General features: G+C 38.7%; 2 protein-coding genes and 1 long non-coding RNA gene across 3 annotated transcripts; all 3 read left to right on the plus strand.

Moving 5' to 3' along the window:
• Positions 1-7,366: 7,366 nt before the first annotated feature.
• Positions 7,367-8,004, plus strand: LOC145104467 (basic leucine zipper 23-like). Its single transcript, XM_079041707.1, has 2 exons — positions 7,367-7,806; positions 7,899-8,004. Exons 1-2 carry the CDS (start codon positions 7,367-7,369, stop codon positions 8,002-8,004), a joined length of 546 nt encoding a protein of 181 aa, XP_078897833.1.
• A 9,120-nt stretch (positions 8,005-17,124) lies between these two features.
• On the plus strand, positions 17,125-18,723 carry LOC145104468 (uncharacterized). The gene has a single exon (XM_079041709.1). The coding sequence runs from the start codon at positions 17,125-17,127 to the stop codon at positions 18,721-18,723; it is 1,599 nt and encodes a 532-aa protein (XP_078897835.1).
• Positions 18,724-20,282: 1,559 nt separating this feature from the next.
• LOC145109752 (uncharacterized) lies at positions 20,283-21,312 on the plus strand. Its single transcript, XR_013709190.1, has 2 exons — positions 20,283-20,971; positions 21,066-21,312. It is a non-coding gene; the product is annotated as an uncharacterized LOC145109752 (long non-coding RNA).
• The last annotated feature ends 220 nt before the right edge of the window (positions 21,313-21,532 follow it).

The following is a 21,532-nucleotide window of genomic DNA, read 5'->3' on the forward strand; positions in this document are numbered from 1 at the left end:
GGTAGCTCTTGTTCAGATATGATAATCAAAATAGGAATATAGAAATTTTCCATATTGGGAGTTGGATATTAAGAATCTATGAGAAAGTTAGAAACTTTTATGCAAGAAGGATGTTCAAAGCAATGTACTTTGAATATGAGAGTTCGTTTCCATAGAGTTGATCTCCTTTGGAATCCTCTGTAATGACTGATGACAAGGTTTTGGTGACCTTGTGCATAATCATTACGAGAGGATCAGTGCATATAAGTTTAAAATCTAACAGTTTTTTGGTAAATGGTAGGAATTAGGAATTCTTACATTTACAATAAGGATTTGGGATTGTGAAATGAGCATCATTGGAATCATGTTCAATTGATCTATTTCACAAAGTAAAGATCATAGACAAACATAGTGTGCATACTTGGAGTATGGCATAACTATTGTTTAGAAAAACAAAGTGTACATGCTAGGAGCATGGGACGACTGTTGTTTTTGTTCAAGTATTAAGTTGATTATTTGAAACATTATACAATGAATAATGTGTAATCAATATGGTGATAAATAAAAGGTGGTTTTATTTATATTCAAAAGGGTTCTGAGACCATATTGGATTCGATTATTATTGTGTTTCACTTTGCATGTTTTGACTTCCATAATAACTAGGTTATTCTTTCCGAATGATTAAGTTATTCAAACCATCCACAGTCGGTCATATGTTGGAAGTAGATATGAATCAAGACTGTCATGAGTTGGTTGTAGAGGTCTAAGATGTTGGACATGGCTACAACACTCATGAGTGCTCATAAGTTATGAGTATTGGATTCAACCCACGCTCACTTGCATCACTTCATGGAATTTATCTTGAGTGATCGTGAGACGGTAATATCATATAAGTCTTCAAACCTAGAGATATGAGTTGTTACCTATGAGTTGGTTGTGCATTGATTGCACGTAAACGCATCAGTAACTTGATGTTATAAAACGTGCCTTTGTATATAATTCAACAAGTAGTAGAAACAAGTATATGAGTCGAAGTTTATCTGTTCCTTCTAGTCCTTGGAGGATTAGAAGCGATATCTGGGCCCCTCGATGATTTTGTTTTGACCTATGTACCGGGCCCGGTCAGAACCTAATTGATGTGTTCAATTTAGTTCTTTGTCAAACAAATCGGAAATCGAGAAACAACTGCTAGACAATAAGTAAGACATTGTTCCATGTATTTGTCCGGCTGATATCATGAGAGCAGAGGATTATATGATCACTTATCTAAAATGGCGCTTCATAGTTCAACAGAGTTTTCGAGAGCTACGATTGTCGGTTGGTTCCTGAAGTAACATACGCAAATACAGTTATTAGACTTATCCAAGTGGGAGTCTGTTGGATAAGGTGTCTAAGTCCATAACTTATTTGGTATATACTTGACCCGACCCGGCATGGTCCATTTGGGTTGCACTTCCCCCAAACTGTTTATGGATAATTTTATGAGAATTGTATACTTACGATTTATTAATATATTATAAGTTATAATATATTAATATAAAATCATGTTATTTAATTAGTTTTAATCTTGAATTAATTATGAATTAATTTAGTGATTAAAAGGAAGACTAATTAAATCATGGGCTATTATATTTATATGGTGTGGGCTAATACTCATTTGTTAATGGGCTAAGCTTATATGGAAGTCCATGGATGATCCATGGAGCTTTTAACCCATGGATCCTTGGAAGAGGAAAAGACATGGGTTATTAGGGTTTCACCCTAACCATGCACACTATATAAACAAGCTTATGTTGCATGAAAAAGACACTAATGTGTGTGTAAGTGTGGTGGCCAAAATCAAGAGTTAGTATACTCTCTCATACATTTTCCAAGTTTGTGGTGATTTGTGATTTCCATTTGAGGCATTCACATTATTGGTGCTTGGCTCTCAAACTCCAAGGAATCAACAATCAACAAAAGGTATGTAACTCATCTAGTTCTTTTATGTTTAAAAGTACCTCATGCCATGCTAGATAGGTTATAAACCTTGGAAAATAATATTTTCCATGTACCTTAGACAAACATAGATCCAAGGTTTATTAGGGTTGCATGTACACTTAGGAAGTGTTAGAATGCTCAAAACCCAACAACATTAACCAAGGGTACGATACAAAGTACCAGAGTTAGCATTCATCGGGTAATAATAATAATACATCGGAAATCTCATTGAAACAATAAATTTGTGAGACCCTTCACGGTGTACTTATCTAAGTACGACCTTTTTAAGTCCTGAACTATTAGCCAGAATCTCTTGTAGGGAGAGCGTGAATTTGTGTATAGATCTATATGGGACTGACAATCCCGCACTTTTACTGTTCGCTACAGTTTGGCCGGCAGGCCTAGGGTGTCAAATATCATACCGTTCCGACGCCTGAAGAACGTCGCTACAGTTTCGCCTTAGAAAATCTCTTTACGGTCTCAAACAAGCTTCAAGAAATTGGTATAAAAAATTCACTTATTCCCTACATATTATCGATTTTAAACAATATCAAGCAGACCATTCCTTGCTCATTTTCAAAACCCAAAATCCTTTGTGGCGACACTTATATACATGGACTAAGAATGGCAACAGGGCGGGTTCGGAGCGGGGCAGCATATCCCATACCCGAACCCGATATTTATATTTGTCCCGAACCCGACCCGAAACCCGACGGGTTTCTTATCGGGCCGCCCCGTCGGGGCTAAAAATATCCCCGAACCCGACCCTAAACCCAAAACCCGATATAGACCCGAAAACCCGACCCAAAACCCGAAAATGGTGGCAGAAAAAATTTAGAAAACTACAATGAAACAATTGAGAAATTAAAACCTTACAAAGGCTTAAAATACAAATAAGTTCTTAACATAAGTGAACCAAATAGAAATTACTAAAGTCTAATATTGTAACTAAATTCAACACAATAGTACATTACATGTAAACATTAAATCAAACTCAAAATCAAGCAACATCATCCAAGCTTGTTGTCCAGCTTTCTTTTGTAGGGTTAAACAAACTCAAAATCAAACTAAATCATTCTTGCAATCTGCACCCAATACTTTAGAGCAATCCTTGCATTTTGTTTTAACTTCACCATTCAATTTAATTTTTGTAAAATGGGGATATGTTGGTGTACGTGTTGCCCTTTTTGAACCACAACTTCATCTTCATCTTCATCAAACATATCATCAATATGTGTCCCACCTTCTTGATCCATAGAATCAACATAACAACCAATGTGATATTAGATTCAATAGTTCCAAAACAGATCAGATAAACAGTTCAACAACAGGATTTTAGATAGGATTTTAGACTAAACAGGTAATCAGATTAGGTAATCTGATTCTAAACTAATCAGTTAAAAACAGATCAGATTCAACAGTTCAACAACATGATTTTAGACTAACCAGGTAAACAACATGTCACAGTTTCAACGGGATTCTAAACTAATAAACAGATCAGGTTAACAATAGGATTCTAAACAAATCAGATTCATCGACTATAAAAAAATACGTAGTGTACACTAAACATTTGAGGTTCAGTTTTAACGGTTAAAACGAGATTGGGACCACTGAGTAGGTCATAGGTGGGCTTTGAATATAATCAGCAAAAAAACATACTTATTCTTACCTGAATTCAGAGTTGGTCGTCACATGTGTTAATGAATCTGCGAGGCAACGGGGAGGTCGACTGCGATTCTGTGAGGCAACGGGAAGCGTCGAGTGTCGACTACTTGATTTCGACTCTTCAATGAAAACGAACAAGCAAGAACATAGAGGAAATTTTGATGTTTTCAATTTTGAATTTTCGATTGTCCGTAACTCGGTTGTCAGCTGGAACTTGGAAGAGAAGCGATAGTGGGAAATTAGGAATACGTAATGGGATTTAGGGTTAGAGTGGTGGCTGTAATGGGTTAGAGGGATGAAATGTCATTATATATATATATATATATATATATATATATATATATATATATATATATATATATATATATATATATATATATATATATAAAATTTTTTTCGGGGCGGGGCGGGTCGGGGCATGCATACCCCACTCCCTGCCCCGAACCCGAACCAAAAACCCGATAATGACCCGAAACCCGATAAGAGTGACCCGACCCGCCCCGAAATCTTCGGGGTTCGGGTTTTCCCATCGGGTTCGGGTTTTTTTTTCCATCCCTAACCACATGGACGATGTAATAGCTATGGGGAACGATATGAAAAGGATTCAAGAAACGAAAATATTCTTGAATGAATGATTTAGCATTAAGGACCTGGGTCCCCTAAAGTACTTCCTTGGTATCAAGGTTACACGTACACAAGACGGTCTTGTTCTTAACTAAAGAAAATACATTCTCGATATCCTCAATGATAATGGAATGATGGGATGCCGACCTAGCGCATTTCCCATGGAACAAAATACCAAACTTGGGAAAAATGATGAAGACGTACAGATTGATGTCGGTAAGTATAGAAGACTCATAGGACGATTATTATACTTACAAGCAACCAGGCCCGACATCACCTATTCGGTCAATGTTTTGAGCCAGTTTGTGGTGGATCCTCGAGAAAGTCACATGGAAGCCGCCATACGAGTGTTAAGGTATCTAAAGGGTACATCAGGTCAAGGGATACTCCTTCCAAAGAAGGGTGGAGGGAATTTGGCAGCATATACTGATTCAGATTGGCTTGGGTGTCCTGACACAAGGAGATCGAGAATTGGTTACTTATTACTTTTGGGAGGTGCCCCGTTATCATGGAAGTCGAAGAAGCAATCTGTTGTATCTCGCTCCTCCGCAGAAGCCGAATACTGGGCTATGGCTGCTACAGTTAGTGAAGTTATTTGGCTACGGTGGCTCCTAAAGGACTTAGACTTTGAACAAGGTGTTCCAACTCCGCTGTTCTGTGATAACTTAGCCGTGAAACACATTGCTAATAAGCAGTTTTCCACAAACGTACCAAACACGTGGAAATGGATTGCTATTTTGTCTGGGAACGCGTCGAATCCAAGGAAGTGCAGCCTCTTCACATCGACTCTAAATCTCAAGTTGCAGACTTGTTCACCAAAGCTTTGGGAGGAAAACAACTGCAGTTGCTGCCTGACAAATTCGACATTTGCAACCTTCATGCTCCAACTTGAGGGGATGAGGGGAGAGTTTTGGAATGTTTTCATTCACGATCCATTCCTTTTTAGACTCCTTGATTATTTCATTATTTGTTGCATTCCCTTGTTTATAGGCTTGATTACTGGATCTCGTTTTGTGCTCCCTGCCTCTTTCTGTATTGTAAGCATGAACGAAAATACATGAAAAATTCCTCCATCCAAAATTTCAGAATCACACCACTAATGAATCATAATGTCGAAACTTGCTCATTTTATCCATTCCTTCTTAAACTGGAGTCATAAGATTTTTGCCTCACAACGATTACAAATGATTTGATTGTTCCGTATCTCCCGATCGTTTGTGGCCATGTCAGAATTCATCTTTGGTTTGCCACAACCTGTCGATTTTCACCTTTTTTGTCCCCATATATCCGTGTACATGAAACACAAATACACAATCATTTCATGTGTGAAGTGTATCAATGTGTCAAAGTTCAGACACATGGCATCTTTGGTCCCTTAAGTCTGGTTAGAAGTTTGCCATGTTCCAAAAGTTGGTTTTAAAAGAAAAATAATAAAGAAAGGGATTAAATAATAGTTCCAAATGGAGGTGCCAAAGTCGAGTAAATTAGAAGTTAATTGGCCAAACATATCTTTACCGCATTATCTGCTAACATGATTAGATAGTGGTAATCATGACAAAATATTGTAAGATATACATAATAGTGAATTAGTTTTATGATATGCATTTTCTTTAAAAGCTTGGTTTTGCTGGTTTTTAGTAGATAATTTGAATCATATAATAGTCAAAAAATGATGATAGTTATCAACAATGGTGGGGATTCGACATTGCATCGATTATTGTCACACTATTGGGCTTTTTATGGTTGCAATTGAGCCACAAGAAAGGTCTAATGCCTTTAATCATAGAAGCTTAGTGCTCACAAAAAACCAAATTCGACTCGCATAAATGTTCAAATTTGAACCCTCACAATTTCTACAAGTATAGAATATTTATGGCATATTTGGTTGTTGTACTTTATTTCTTAAAGTTTTATAAACAAATAAGGATATTTTGAATGTGTTGTAAAGGTTAATCTTTGTAGCGTTTGATTCTAACATCATTTTTTATTTTTAGGTAAAAGATAAGTGAAAAAGAAATAAAAAGGGATTTTTTAGGATAAATATAGAATTACGAAAAATAATTTTTGGATGGTTCTAAAAAAGTTTCGAGGTTTTTATTATATAATATTCCGTGCTAAAATAAACCTTAATAACTAGTCATATTAACCATTTATTAATAAATCTAGTTCAATCAAATTATAATACTCCTATTTTAGTATTTGTATTAGAGAAATTAAATATCCTCCTACTTATTGTTCCTACAAATTTTCCTACTCAATTAAATAGTGACATGTGTAACATTTAATATTCCAAATCCTCCTACCCAATAAAATGATGACATGTGTCATATTTGTATGCTAAAATATCATTAATTGAACATTAAATGTTACACATGTCACTATTTAATTGAGTAGGAAGATTTGTAGGAACAATAAGTAGGAGGATATTTAATTTTTCATTTCTTTGTTCATATAAAAACATTTGCAGAACATATAACGAATTTTTCTAGTATAACTTGAATATAATAAAAATCATTTCATACACAAAAGTTAAGTACTAACTCAATTTTAATACAAAATATATCTCGAAAATTTATAAATGAACATAAAACACTTATATTTTATAGTTCTTTTATACTCATAATTATATGCTTTTATTAACTTGTAGCACTATAAAAACGATAAAAACTGATTAGAAACATGTACAAAACATGGATGTGTTGATATACAGTTCAATCTCTTGATTCTTCCTAGCATTGGGAAAATAGGGGGGAGCATATTCTCTCTCCAAATCCACTGCTTTATAAATTATAAGTCTTCTAGCGACAATTCACCTTGTTGTGGGTGCTTTTCCTAGTAATATTTTACATTTGAAGGAGCTTCTGATTTTGACAAATGATCAATACTGTTATTTAATTATTCTGTTCTTGGTGGTTTATAATTTATATTATGATCTACCTTTCTCCAAGAATTTATGCTCTTCAAAAAGTGATAAGTATTGGTGAATATATTCACTGGGAACTCTAATTTCAACTAAAGAGGTTTCAAGAATCATTTTTCTCTAGGAATTGAAGTTTAAGTGTTGGGAATTTGGATTCTTGCGTATACCTTAAACTTAAGTTTGAGTAGCGGAATCGACATGGACGATGGAGAGGTAGAGCTCTCAGACCATCACACAGGCAATTCGTCAAACACCTCTCGTGCACCATCAAAGCTTGAAACTTCACTGCTCGATTGCCCCATGAAGAACAGAAGAACGATTACAAAAACTCACACAGATGATCATGCTTCGGTGAAACCCGCGAAGTCATCGGGAAATCGAGTTGCGGTCAGGAAGTATCGAGAGAAGAAGAAAGCGCAGAACGCTTATTTAGAGGAAGAAGTTAAGAAACTACGGGTTGCGAACCGAGGATTGATTCGGAAACTGCAGATTCAGGCTGCTCTTGAAGCAGAGGCTGTGAGACTTAGAAGATTGTTGCTGAATTTAAAAGCTCAGATCGGTTACGAACTGGGTGTGTCTCCATTTTACAAGCAGAACTGTAATGGCAGCTCCGATGGTTGCAGTGGTCGTGATGAACAGTAAGTAAACTGTCTACGGATGAACACCATGGTTGACTGGTTTGTGTATTGTAAGAATGTAAATCTACTTTTTTTTTTGTTGAATATAATAGTTATTTTGATTTAAGATTGAAATACGATGATCATGAAAATGGTTTGGTCAAAGCATGTCTCTGTTATCGATTTTCTGATGAGAAAGTCGCGAAGAAAGAGACTTGAATAGAAAAATATCCAAATTGAATGCTTCAACCATATCCAACACTCACTAAATTTTACACATTCTTCCAAATCTTCCAAATGGATTAAAGTCACAGCGAAGGCTAAAAATACGGTTCAAGTCGCAGCTAGCCTATGCGTTCACAAGATCCACCGTTTGATTCCCTCCAAACTTCAAACTCCAAACTCCAAAGACACTGTAAGTTAACCAAACCAATGGCCTATGAAAATGGTTACCATTCAACTTTATTTATCTTTTTATTTTTTTATTTTTATTTTTTTTAACTTTACCCTCACCACTTTCAAACACAATATAACTAAACTAAGGGAATGTTTAGCAAAAAAAAACTTATTGCTTATTAGCTTATAACTTATTAGCTTATTAGCTTATAAGTTAATAAGTAAGTGTAAGGTAACTTATGAAAAAATGATTTATTAGAAGTTCTCCACCGGAATAAGTTATTTTCATCAAAACACTTTTTTAACTTATAGTGGTGTGGAACCAAATAAGTTGTTTTAAAAAGCTTAGCCAAACACCCCCTAAGTGCTCCTATAAATTCCGACTTAATTTCTTACAATGATTTCAGCCTCTCGCAAAGTCTGTCACATTTTCAATATCAAACCTATCGTCAACACCAAACCTAAGAATCCGATCAAAACACCAATAAAACTAAGAGTGGCAATGGGTTGGGTTGGGTCATAAACGGATTGACCTGTTTAATTAAATGGGTTGAAAATCTCTACGCAACCCAACATGTTGAAGTAAACAGGTTGAGAATTCCTAACCAACCCAACTTTTTTAGTAAATGGGTTTGATGCGACATCGACCTCCGGCGAATCTTCTGGTCTTCTGCTGCGGCGGAGATCTGGATATCACAGTGCAAAGTCGTTAGAGCCGCCCCAAGGACTGTGCCCCGGGAGCGGGCTCCGACGGTCAAGTTAGATCAGCTAGAAGATCTGAGATGGTCCTCCATAGCTGGAGAGAACCATCTTGGTGCTGGTGGTGGTGTATGGTGGCTGACGGCGGCTGAGCCACCCGGCCGGAGTATAGGGCGGCGGCTGAGCCAAGGGGAAGATCCCCCCATATGGAGGAGATACTATTCATTATATAGGGGGCAATTAGGTCAGGCCTTGGGCCAGCCCAATTCAGGCCCAACTAGCAAGGAGCTGGGCAAGGCCGCTCGGAGGCGCCGGGTGGGGCTGGCGGGCGCGCCCCAGGCAGGGCTGGCGGGCGCGCACCAGGAGAGGATGACAAGGGAGTGTCAGGCGAGGGAGGGCCTGACCGAGCCGGCAGGAGAGTCCCCAGCAGGGCTGGCAAGGGAGACCCCAGCAAGGCTCGCAAGGGAACGCCAGGCAGGGCTGGCAGGAGCGTGTCAGGCCAGGCTGGCACGCTAGAGCAGTCTAGGCCATGCCAATGGACCATATATCACCAAGTCCCCCCCAGTCTGGTGTTATTGGTACGCGACCAATGACATCGGACTGGAACTAGTCATATAAACTGACAGGAGAGTCCCCAGCGAGGCTGGCAAGGGAGTCCCCAGCAAGGTTGGTAAGAGAACGCCAGGCAAGGCTGGCAGGAGCGCGCCAGGCTAGGCTGGCACGCTTACGCAGTCTGGGCTATGCTAGTGGACCATATATCATCAAGTCCCCCCAGTCTGGTGTTATTGGTACGCGGCCAATGACATCGGACTGGAACTAGTCATATAAACTGTGTGTCGTCAAGTCCTCCTAGTCTGATGCGATTGGGTTGCTGACAATCGAATCGGACTAGATAAAGCACCAATACAATAAATAATAAAGAGAAATGACCGAACCTTGCTCACGAGAGTCGTGGGGTTGTGCGAAGAGCCAAACATTGCCTATGCAGCTTGAGATGACTTGATACTCCTTTCTTGAGAGGGGTGCAAGCCGATCGGTGCGATGCAACGTACCTATTGTTGCGACCATTCAGTCCCTGAGACTGTTATCCGATGTGATTGTTGTGGTAGCCATGCGAGATGGGATGCAACCAGTAACCATCTACATAGTCTGCATTAATAACTGTCTTGAGGGTCTTTCTTGCTCGGGCTACACCTAGCTGGATTCCCCCCAGTCTGATGTGGGTAGCGTAGGTAGCCGTGTCAGACTATGTTGTCAAACCAATAAACCGTAAGGTTGTTGACCATAATATAAGTGGAAGAGATTCCAAGAGCTGTGCGATTAGGTTGCTAGCGAGGGTCACATAGCGAGACTATTGTCGATAGCCAGACAACAGAATTGTTGAGGGATAGGAAGTGAGGCTATAGGTTGGGGTTGCATAGCAAGGCCGTTTCCGAGAGCCAGGAAACAGAGGTGTTGTGGGGTACGCGGCGAGGCTACAGGCAGGGTTGCACAGCGAGACCATTTCCGAGAGCCAGGAAACAGAGGTGCTGTGGGGTACGCGGCGAGGCTACAGGTAGGGTTGCACAGCGAGACCATTTCCGAGAGCCAGGAGACAGAGATGCTGTGGGGTACGCGGCGAGGCTACAGGTAGGGTTGCACAGCAAGACCATTTCCGAGAGCCAGGAAACAGAGATGTTGTGGGGTCGTAGGTAGCAGGGCCACTGTCGGGATGACCTTCTTGCTGGAGAGTATCCTCATTATAGCATGGTGTAATGTAGATAACACTTCATCGATCGTCCGAGCACAAGAGAACCATGATGACTGTGAGAGAGGAAGCACCAAGATCATGGTGTGGAATAAGCTTGTGATGCGCGGCTTATGTTGCGCGACTTAGGAGAGTAGCTTGGGCTTAGCAACCAATGGTCATGGAGATGTTACACGGGAGAGCAACGCGCGGAATGGATTGGGCTTGGCTTCCAGCGATCGTAGATAAGTCACGCGGAAGAGCGTCGCGTGGAATGGTCGGAGCATGTTGCTATAATGGAGTTAGGCTGAGAAGCCAGGCGACTCGAGGCGAGGGTACTGAACCTCGCATGCGGAGCTTGCCGCTATAATGGAGTCGGGCTGAGAAGCCAGGCGACTCGAGGCGAGGGTACTGAACCTCGCATGCGGAGCTTGCCGCTATAATGGAGTCGGGCTGAGAAGCCAGGCGACTCAAGGAAAGGGTGCTAAACCTTGCATGCGGAGCGTGCCGCTATAATGGAGCCGGGATGAGAAGCCAAGCGACTCAAGGCGAGGGTACTGAACCTCGCCCGACTGGGCGTAGCACCCTACAATCTATGTGTCTAGCTCGTATGACCAGTCTGGGTTAAAGCGGAATGGTACCTGATGCTTTGTTGCCTCGCTAGTCGTACTAATAATTGAGGCCTCAGTGTCTTGGCTATTTGCGGAGAGCTATGTGGCAGTGCTACTTAGAGCTTGATAGTGTAGCTACTGTTAAGAGGTGCGTAACGAGGCTGCTGTCAGGAATTGGTCAGCAGGGCAGCTGAGGCCCGGGCAGCGAGCTGCTAGCGATAGGTGAGCAACACGACTATTGAGAGTTGGGCAACAAGACTACCGAGAGTTGGACCACGATGCTGCTCTTTCAACCCGGAATACTAATGTCGTCTCGGGAATGCACTACCGTGCATAATATCAATTCTTCATGTACTTTAACTCTGCCCCTTCGGAATAAAAAGCACTTCTGCATGGTGTCACTAATCCTTCCCCCCCCCCCCCATTTTCTTTTTATTACAGGAGGCGGAGAGAGAGAACGTTGGATGCATAGCTGCTGAAATCTGAGCAATACAGCTACTAGAAAGAGCTAGGCGATTCAAGCAGGCCGACAAGAGCTGGGTAGCGCTACCGCTGAGAGTTGGGCAAGGCAACTACTGGGAGGCAGACAATGTAGCTGCTAGTGTCCAGGCTTTGCGGTTGCTGGGTTGGTTCGTATGGTTGCTTATGGCCGGGCTGCGTGACTGCTGAGGGCTGTTTCGAAATACTTCATGAGTAGTAGGAGCTAATACTCTTTCCCTCTTTTTTTTTTCGAAAACATCAAGCTGGTTTGGCTGCAACGCAACTTCTGAAAGTATATTTTATTGAACGGAGTTTGCGGCACGCATCTATTAAATTTCTGATTTTTGTCTTGTAAAGATGGCCCATGTTGCTTGTTGCTGTAGCCCAATATGATCAAATACCAATATAATAGGAGCTAAGATGTATTCTGCAGCCCAATAGCTTGGGAGGAAACATCTTAAAGAAAACCACTATAGAATTATAGGCCCAACTTTCTTGTATGAGAAATGCCCAACAATGTGAAGAAGCCCAAATGGGAGATGCCCGAAATAAAATGGCAACCCATTTTCGAAATGGTAAAGGCCCAAGATGAGGATTATTGGAATCACTCGTGATTATCAGCCCAATATTAATTTTCTTGCATGAACTATATACACAAATGGGTATTACCACCTCTTTTCTTTCTTTCCTTTTTTTTTTTGAAAATGGTAAGTGATCTAGGTTGTAACGTATCTTCTAAAGTCGGGTTTTGTTGGGCGGGATCTCAACAAGCGGGTATTAGGGCTGATCATTAAAATTTGTCTTGCAAGAAGTGTCAATTTTAATTGTTGAGTTAGCCCATCAACATTAAAAACCGATTTGAGAGAGACCCAACAAGATTGCTGGAGCCCAAAATAAAATTTCAGTCCATCAAGCCCACTTCTCTTTTTTGTCTACTGTGGGGGTGAACGAATTAGACAGCAAGGGTAAAACCATTTACGTCTTCTTCCTGGTTTTAGAGAAAAGGTCCTCCAGCCGTCCCAGCCTCCCGATCCCTTGGAATGATGTCGAGAGACAAAGTGCCTACGAGGGGCGACTCTAACGATTCACAGAAAACCAACTTGCTCCTCGTCAGTGCTCGTCAACGACCGATGCGATCGGAACAAAGCCTGCCAATGACGTCGATCCAGCCAGATCGACGGTTTGTAGGTTCTGTCGAAGCTCTAGGCGACCGCTGGTGCTAACTGTGATTGGCGACGCTCGATCTTGAAGGTGCCCGTCGTTTGTGGGTGGCAGTCGGTGTTCCTTGGAGGCTAACAGGTGTTCCGGAGGTGCTGTGATTCCGCTGTGGTGAGGAAAATAGCGGTTACAGAACAACGTTCTTCAGTCCCTGGGGGGCGGTCGGTGGTTTTGTAGCGATGGAGCCATCTATAGTGCTTGTGGTTGTCGGCGATGATTTATGGAGAGGGAGATCGGAGCAGCGAATAGCTATCTGTGGTGCTTCGGTTCCAGTCGACCATAGTGATCGAGGAACAGGTGTCGAAGTGGCAGCTAGCGCCCAGTGATGAAGCGGGGATACGAAGGTTGCGATTGGCATTGGAGTTCGTCACCGGGGATTGCGACTAGGTCCCACTCGCCGGAGCTTGAAGTACCCGATGGTGACCGACAATGTAGTTCCGGCTGGCATTGAAAGGTCGAGAAAGCAGGGTCGAAGATTCTTCCGGTTGCTACTTTTGTTTCCGACGGTCGACAGGTGGTCGATGGTAGTAGTGTTTGGTGACCATGTGGACCCACCTTTTGACTTTTCTGCCAACTCCTTTGACTGAGTGGGGCCATACGCCTCTGAAGAATAGCATCACGTGAAGGCCAGCTGTGGTTTTTTGGCTTTGCATTAAGAATTGGCCAAGGTGGTCCCGCTGAAGGTGCTCGGTAGACCTGGTGGGCCCTGACCTTAGGTTTTGTCTTTTCTGTTTATTTGCAATAATCTTTTGCATTTGTGGGACCACTAAAAGTGAATGCAATAAGTGTAGGTGGTATAGCTGGTGACCACCCTCTCCTCCCCCCCCCCTTTTTTTTTGTCGTCTTGAGAGAGACCAAGGGTACGAGACCATTTTGTAAAATATCTTTTGTACAACTTGTTGTATATGTGAACTGCAAGATGGTTTTTCTTCCTTCTTTTTTTTTATTACGTCCCATGTACTTTTTCTTCTTTACCATACAGATTTTTTACGGACATGGTAAATTGTAACTGATGTGGTAGGGCAAGTTTTGAAGTAAATTTTGTTTCTGGTGGGTTTTGAAATGTATCAGAATGATATGTACAACTTACACAAATTGCACATGTGTGGAAATGAAATGAGTTCTCCATAATATATGAACTCGAAAATGAGAAAAACTCTTAAGAGTTTTCCATAAAATGTGTACTGAGAGTGGGATAGAAACCCATCAGAACTACTTCTCTCTCTCTCTCTCTCTCTCTCTCTCTCTCTCTTTCTCTCTCTCTCTTTAAAAAAGGTTTTGTAAAAGGTACAAGCCACAAAGCTATGTATACAAATAACTGTTGCAGCAGTAAAAATATGCACGAAAATAGGGAAGGGTTTTTTTGAGAATGTGAACAAAAGATGAAGTAAAACTCATACAAAACTTCATTTCTTCTAAATTTGCTGAGAAAACCCCATAAATATAAACGAAAACGGATCTAACAACGTTTTTTCTCACTAAACCTTCTCTACTCTTTAGCTTGCTCAACAAATCTGAAAATCTTTTGTTTTCCATCTCTAAGCTTCTAGAGGAAGCACCAAATAAACAGCTTGAATGAAGTTGTACATGAGAAATCAGGAACCAAAACCGATTTTCTTGAAAATCAGGGTTGAAATCGGGTTGACTAGTTTATTGTTTTTTCAACTCAACCTATTTACCAAACGGGTTAAATCTGGGTTGACCCGTTTAAATTTTCACAAAAAAATAAAACCCTTGAAAATCAAATAATCCATCAAATAAAATTACATACAATTTAAAAGATATAATGATTTTTCAAGTTTAAAAATAATACAATAATAACTTTATAGACCCATAACACAAACACAATGATAATCATGTAAATAGAAGGACGAACAGATAAAAGAATATCATTATGTTCTTTCTAAAGTGACATTTGGTTGTGAGTAATCCTTTGAAATATGTAGGAATTGGAATCTAAATTCAACTTGTTTTTTCCTCACTCTCCTAGCACTCTTCAAAACCCATGAAATAATCACATTTCACCTCCCCATACTTCTCATATTACTATTTAATAAAAATGAAGCATCATTTCAATGTAATGTTATTAAACAAGGCATCTTGTTGATTTTAAGGGTCTTCTGCAAAATAAAAATGGCTATAAATGTCGTTTTTATATGTATATAAACAAAATTCATTAATACCGCAATAAACCCATAAATGTTATAAGAACAATCAAAACCAAAAATGATAATATGATATTTAATCTATCTATATATCTACCCTACTTAATTAAAAAAATAGTTTATATGACATTAGTCATTTTTTTATATTTTTCAATTTTTTTCATACAGCTTCTAAAAATTACATGTGTCCTTTAACTGTCTCCTCAATTCTTTCTATCCCGCTGCATTTTCTTTATCTATCTCAACTAGGTTACAACTCGTGGGAACCATAAGTAAAATATTTTTGAAAATTTATTTTTATTAAATTAATAAGATTTATATATATATATATATATATATATATATATATATATATATATATATAAAAGGAACGTACCAAGAAAAACTATATTGTTGCAGTGACCTGAAAGGCAATGTATTTTAATGTTTACTCATAATATTAATCTACTTTCATTTCCTTTAGCAAATGACTATTCATTTTAACACAATTAGTAAGTCTGCAGACCATTGGGAACATTTCACCATCATCCTACATTTCAAGAATCAGCAAATACGATGATACTTTTATCAGGTTTAATTTATCAATGAGTAAATTACACGAATGGTCCCTATGGTTTGGGGTAATTTGCATGTTAGGTCCCTAACTTATTTTTTTAACTCGGAAGGTCCTTACTGTTTGTTTTTGTTATGCGCTTGGTCTCTGTCTTACCTAAAAAGACTATTATTTAAATAGGGAAAAATAATGGGGGTAGGTAAGGTAAGGTGAGGGGGAGTGCGGTTGTGGGTGTGTATATTAAATAAATTAAAAAATTAAGGGCAAAATGGTCTTTTTAGGTAAGACAAGGACCAAACGCGTAACAGAAACAAACAATAGGGACCTTCCGAGTTAAAAAAATTAGTTAGGGACCAAATACGCAAATTACCCTAAACCATAAGGACCATTCGTGTAATTTACTCTTTATCAAAACACCATGGTATTGTGCTTGTGTATGTACATATATGTATGTAAAGAAGTAAACCTTTAACTGTAGGTGCAAAAACTGGATAGGCCATAGTTACCTAGATCGCTAATTAAGTGGCGAACCCCGTACCCAATCGTTTCGTACCCAAACGAAAACGGGGACGTCCAAATCGCTGTGTCGGTTCGTCCCGGTACACCAAATCGATCGACCCAACTCATCAAAATCGGAGTTCCGATTGCTATTTAGAACGGCGATTTTTGATTGAATCGCTGGTAATTTTTACCGGTCGAACGTTTCAGAAAAGTGCAATTGACTCCTCGATTCTTCCAACGATTTCTTCTAACGTTCATATTTTTATACAATCAGAATTCAGACATGAATATAAGCTATTTCAATCATCTTAATTTCATCTATCAATTTCTACCTCCGATTTCTTCTTCTACTCTTTTTGTCTTTCGTCTTCTTCTCTTCTGTGGTTGCCGATTATGACTTTTGGGAGGAAAAACACTTCTCAATCTCAACCTACTCAATCAGGTAGTGAGACAGAAGGCACTTATATCAGTGAAACACAAAACGTGATAGATGTTGAGGATGAGGTGCAACAAAGCCAATCAAGAACAACAAAAGCCCCACCCACTCAAGAAAAAGATGCAAGCAGATCACTTCTTGAAGAAGTAACATTCATTCAATCATCAACAGGAAACAAGAAAAACAATGGAGGCACTAAGAAATGAGTCTGCAACCACTGTAAAGGGGAATTTACCAGCTCATATACTCGAATCCATGTGCATTTTTTCGGGGCTGCAGTGGGGAAAAATCCAGAGATTAGACGGTGTCCAGTTATTTCCAGAGATACTCTAAAGTACACTGCTCTTTTTAATAAGGTTAAAGAAGCTGAAAACAGTGGTGCTGCTGCCAAGTCATTGAAGAATTCGGTCCTCTCAAAAACTGCATCTTCAAAAAGAAGGATTGAAGAATTATTTGGGATACTCGAGAGGAATGCGGTTGACATGAAGATAATTCGAGGCTTGTGTGCTAATGACATTCCATTTAATGTGTTACGGAACCCATAATTCCTTGAAATGATTCAAGCCATCAAGAAAGCACCAAGCGATTACAAGCCCTCTTCGTATGAAAAAGCTAGAACCTCGTTACTTGATGAATGTGTGAGAGAAGTGGAGAAGGAACTTGCACCAGTGAAAGACACGTGGTCAACGCAAGGAGTATCCATTGTCTCGGATGGCTGGTCGAATGTAAAAAATATGCCACTTATAAATGTTGTTGCAAAAAATTCACGTGGTGCAACTTTTATGTACGCGGAGGATTTTTCAGGGATTGTGAAGTCGGGGGCTGAAATTTCTAAGTTTCTACAAGGAGCCATTGAAGAGATTGGACCAAGTAGTGTTCTCCAAGTCGTAACCGATAACGCGGCTAATTGCAAGTTGGCTGGACAGGAAATCAAAAAGGTATATAAACACATATTTTGGTCCCCTTGTTGTGTACATACCTTAAATCTTATTTTTAAGGACATGGCAAAGGCATTTAATTGGCTTTCCGACATATATAGGAGAGGCAAGGGTATTGTCAAGTTTTTTGTAAACCATACACATGCCTTATCTTTCTTTAGAGAAAACTCGAAATTGCAATTATTGAAGGTTGCAAAAACCCGTTTTGCATTCCATTACATATTGTTGAAAAGATTAACTGAGTGTAGGGAGGCGCTTGCTACTACTATTGTCTTAAACTCGTGGCGGGAATGGATCAACAAAGGGGATGAGCACACTCGGGTACTTAGTAATCAAATTGGTGATACAATCAAAGATGATGACTTTTGGGATGATATTGATCATGTTTTGGCGATTACAAAGCCCATCTTTTACATGATAAAATTTTGTGATGGTGAAGGTCCCAAAATGGGAGAAATATATGAACGAATGGACAACATGATGGATCAAATCAAAGAGGCTATGACTATGAGGGACAATAAATTCTCATCATATTTTGCTGAAGTTAGAGATATTGTTGTCGCAAGGTGGGATAAAATGACTATCCCTCTTCATTGTTTAGGATTTGCTTTAAGTCCTAAATATTATGACAAAAAATATCTTGAGAAATTGGCACCAGGAGGCATGGAAATAAGACATCCCAATGAGGACACAGAAGTTATACTTGGTGTTTTGAAAGCATTTCAAAGAATTTCAGAGACGGATGAAGAAGAAAAGAAGTTAAGAGAAGAATTTGCAATATTTCACATGAAGAAAGGAATTTATTCCTTGCCCGGAACGCAAGCCGATGTCGTGACTATGGACGGGATTGATTGGTGGGCGACATATGGAGCGGAGACTCCGGTTTTGGCGGATGTAGAAAAAAGAGTACTCTCTCAACCAATTAGTAGCTCTTCGGCGGAGAGGAATTGGAGTACATACTCTCATATCCATAGTATCAAGCGGAATCGTTTGAATGGCCAAAGAGCGGATAAACTTGTGTTTATCCACTCCAACCTTAGACTTATATCCCGTTTTTCAGAATCTTATAAATCCGGCCCCAACAAAAAATGGGACATGAATCCGGAAAGTGATTACATCGAAGGTTCAAGTGCTCGTTTAGAGGAAATGGTGTGGGAAAATCTTGATGATGAAGTCTTGGAGAAGGATAGAGGTAAAAGGCAGCGGGTTGAGTAGAGATGGTGATTAAGCTTGTTACTTTGTTACTTTGTGTCTTGTTTTATGTTTTGCACTTTGGCTTAATCATGTACTATGTAGTATGTGTTATGTAATTTTGTTTTCTGTTTTTAGTTCTTGCCACTTGGTAATCAAATATTCAAATTCAACTATGTTTGCTGTCTTTGTACTAATTGAACATGTATTCTGGAAAATGAAGTATGTTTACTGTTTAAGTGTTTTTTGGGTTCACTGTAAGTGATTAATTGGGTTCACTGTACTGGACCACAAGGTACACCGTACCCGATCTTACCGGTCCGTACCGAAATGAGCCTACCCCCTCCGTACCCGATACACTCAATTTAGTGAACCCCGTACTCGTTTTTCGTTCCCGTACCGGAGCGTACCGCGTTTTAGGCAACTATGGGATAGGCTTTGTCAAACAAAATTATATAAAAAAATTTTAAAAAAATAAACATAAATTAATTAAAATTAGATAAATAGGTACATATTAAAACCACCCATCCAATTAACACAAAATCCCAATCAATTAATCAAAGAACTAAACTGAATAAAAAGACCAAACTCGTTAACCATGTATTTAAATTCAAATCTTCACCCTTGTATTGTACTTGTGTATGTACATATGTGTATCTAAAGAAGGAGACTGGAAGTACCTCAATACAAATTTTAACCGCTTCATCTATAAAATCTTTAAAGGTGATAATGAACAAAAAAAAAACATTGGTTAATAACAAAGCAGTAAGAAAATAACCAATTACCATGCACCCGATGATATTAGCATAGATTAATAACAATGCGAATACTTTCTCATGCAAAAGAGCATATATTAACTTACTTCCGTATAACAATAAAAGTATAAAAGATTACAATTACAAAACAAGTACGTCTTCTCACAGTAAACAATCATGCACATAAAGTTCTTTTCTCCAACATTATATCCACCTTCAACTATTTGGACCAAAATACTCTATGAATCAAATAACACTTAAATATGTAATCAGATTATTCAAAATTTTAAATAATAGATATTTCACATGATATAGGTATGAGCTTTACTATGGAGTTCACATAAACCTAGTAAGAAAAATACAATAAAAATCCTAATTATCAAATCAACGAAGTCAACTTTTCCTCTTTTTTTTTTTCTTGTCTACTTGTTTTGCTATGAACTTTCCCCCTGCGATAAACAACTAAAGTTAAATATCAAAATTTAGTCTTTTATTAATATACTGATTTACTCAACAATTCAAGTTAATTATTCCTAACGTTGTACAACCAGAAAGTACAACCATGTGTATTAGTTTTTTGCTCTAATTTAGATGGTGTTAATAACTTAGCAATCTTGTCACCATGTTGTATAGAAGATAGGGTTCTACAGAAGATAAACCCATTAATAATTTGCAAAGCTAGAAGGTTTCTATACAAAACAAAAGAAGCACAAATTTTGGATTCAACATCACCACATAATACACATTAATTTGATAATAATAGAAAAAATTACAGGAAAGGTTCTTTTATTAAACAACAGGAACACCTTCATATATGAAGCAAGACAACACCTTTTTTCTTTTCCTAACGTACTGTTCTTCCTCTATCATCTTTTGTCCAAGACGCAAAACGTTCCTAGAAGCACACATGATTGGTAAACAAAGAATATGGGGACAAAGAACTAAGGGGGAGACGATGAACATATTGAAAAGAAAGTGACAATTCCTTGATGTAACTGATTCACACAACACGCCTTGAATATCTTTCTAATGCTAATTTCGAAATTGGAGAAGATTATGTGCTAATTTATCGTGGAATATGTTGAATCTATAGAGTTTTTCCTTATAATAAGCCTGTGTATCCCAAAAAATCAGGAATTGCATCACAAAATCACAAAATTCAAATGTGGGGAAATAGAGAAGGGAATATTTGGTATTTCACTTTTGAAAATTTCTGGACTTAGGTAGATTTTCCAAATTTGAAATCACAAATTACATAATTCTCGGTCCCTTCCCGAAATCGAATCGATTTTGAAATACCAAAATCTTGGCAAGACCCCGACCCTCTCAGCCTCTAAAAACCCTAAATGTCGGTCATATATCCGCCGTACTCACGGCTTCTCACTTTTGCTACAAAGACACAACACATTGATGGAACGATGGTAGCTAAAGAGAGTGAAATCGGATTCAAAATAGTGAAATCAGCCAAATAATAGTCTAAAGATAGTAAAATTGCCGCCTTTCTTCTTAAACCTAAGGTATCGACATTTTCTCACATTTTGTCTCTGGTTTTGATCGATGGGATGTTGTGAACACTGTGGATTCTTATCTGAATCATTATTGTTTATGTAGGAGTTGATGTTTGTGAGATTGCACTCAAGGTGTTTGATGGAATGCCTCAGTCAAATTGATAATTTTCTTTTTTGTAAATGTCTTGTATTTTCTCTTTTAATCTTTTAAACCATTTCGTGTCATATGTAGATGGTTACTGTTCAATCTACATTGATGGAGATTAATAGAGTTTTGATCTTGGCTATCCTATTTCTCAGGTTCAATTCCTACCAACAATGTGTTGAAATAAAAGACTCTCGTTTAAACATTTTGTTTATGTGAATTAAATATCTATTAGGTGAAACAATGGTGAGTTTTGCAGTTTTTGGTGTTTATTTGTTTGTATGGAGCAGTCTCTTTTTGATAAAAAAAATGTAATTCGTTTTTCTTGGAATTTTACATGCATATAATTTCTATTACATTGAATATCTTAAGAAATTTAGATAAAGTTTCATTAGTGTTTAAAATTTGATAATTACCTCGCTTTG

This window comes from Lactuca virosa, chromosome 4 (assembly GCF_052849685.1).
Source record: "Lactuca virosa cultivar CGN04683 chromosome 4, Lactuca_virosa_CGN04683_v6, whole genome shotgun sequence".
Lineage (NCBI taxonomy): Eukaryota > Viridiplantae > Streptophyta > Magnoliopsida > Asterales > Asteraceae > Lactuca > Lactuca virosa.

What these genes read in the sequence shown, in the direction of transcription:
- LOC145104467 (XM_079041707.1), top strand. Translation starts at nt 7,367, where the DNA reads ATGGACGATGGAGAGGTAGAGCTCTCAGACCATCACACAGGCAATTCG. An exon ending in TGCAGTGGTCGTGATGAACA is followed by an intron (nt 7,807 to 7,898) that starts GTAAGTAAACTG and finishes TGAATATAATAG; the next exon opens with TTATTTTGATTTAAGATTGA.
- LOC145104468 (XM_079041709.1), top strand. Translation starts at nt 17,125, where the DNA reads ATGATTCAAGCCATCAAGAAAGCACCAAGCGATTACAAGCCCTCTTCG.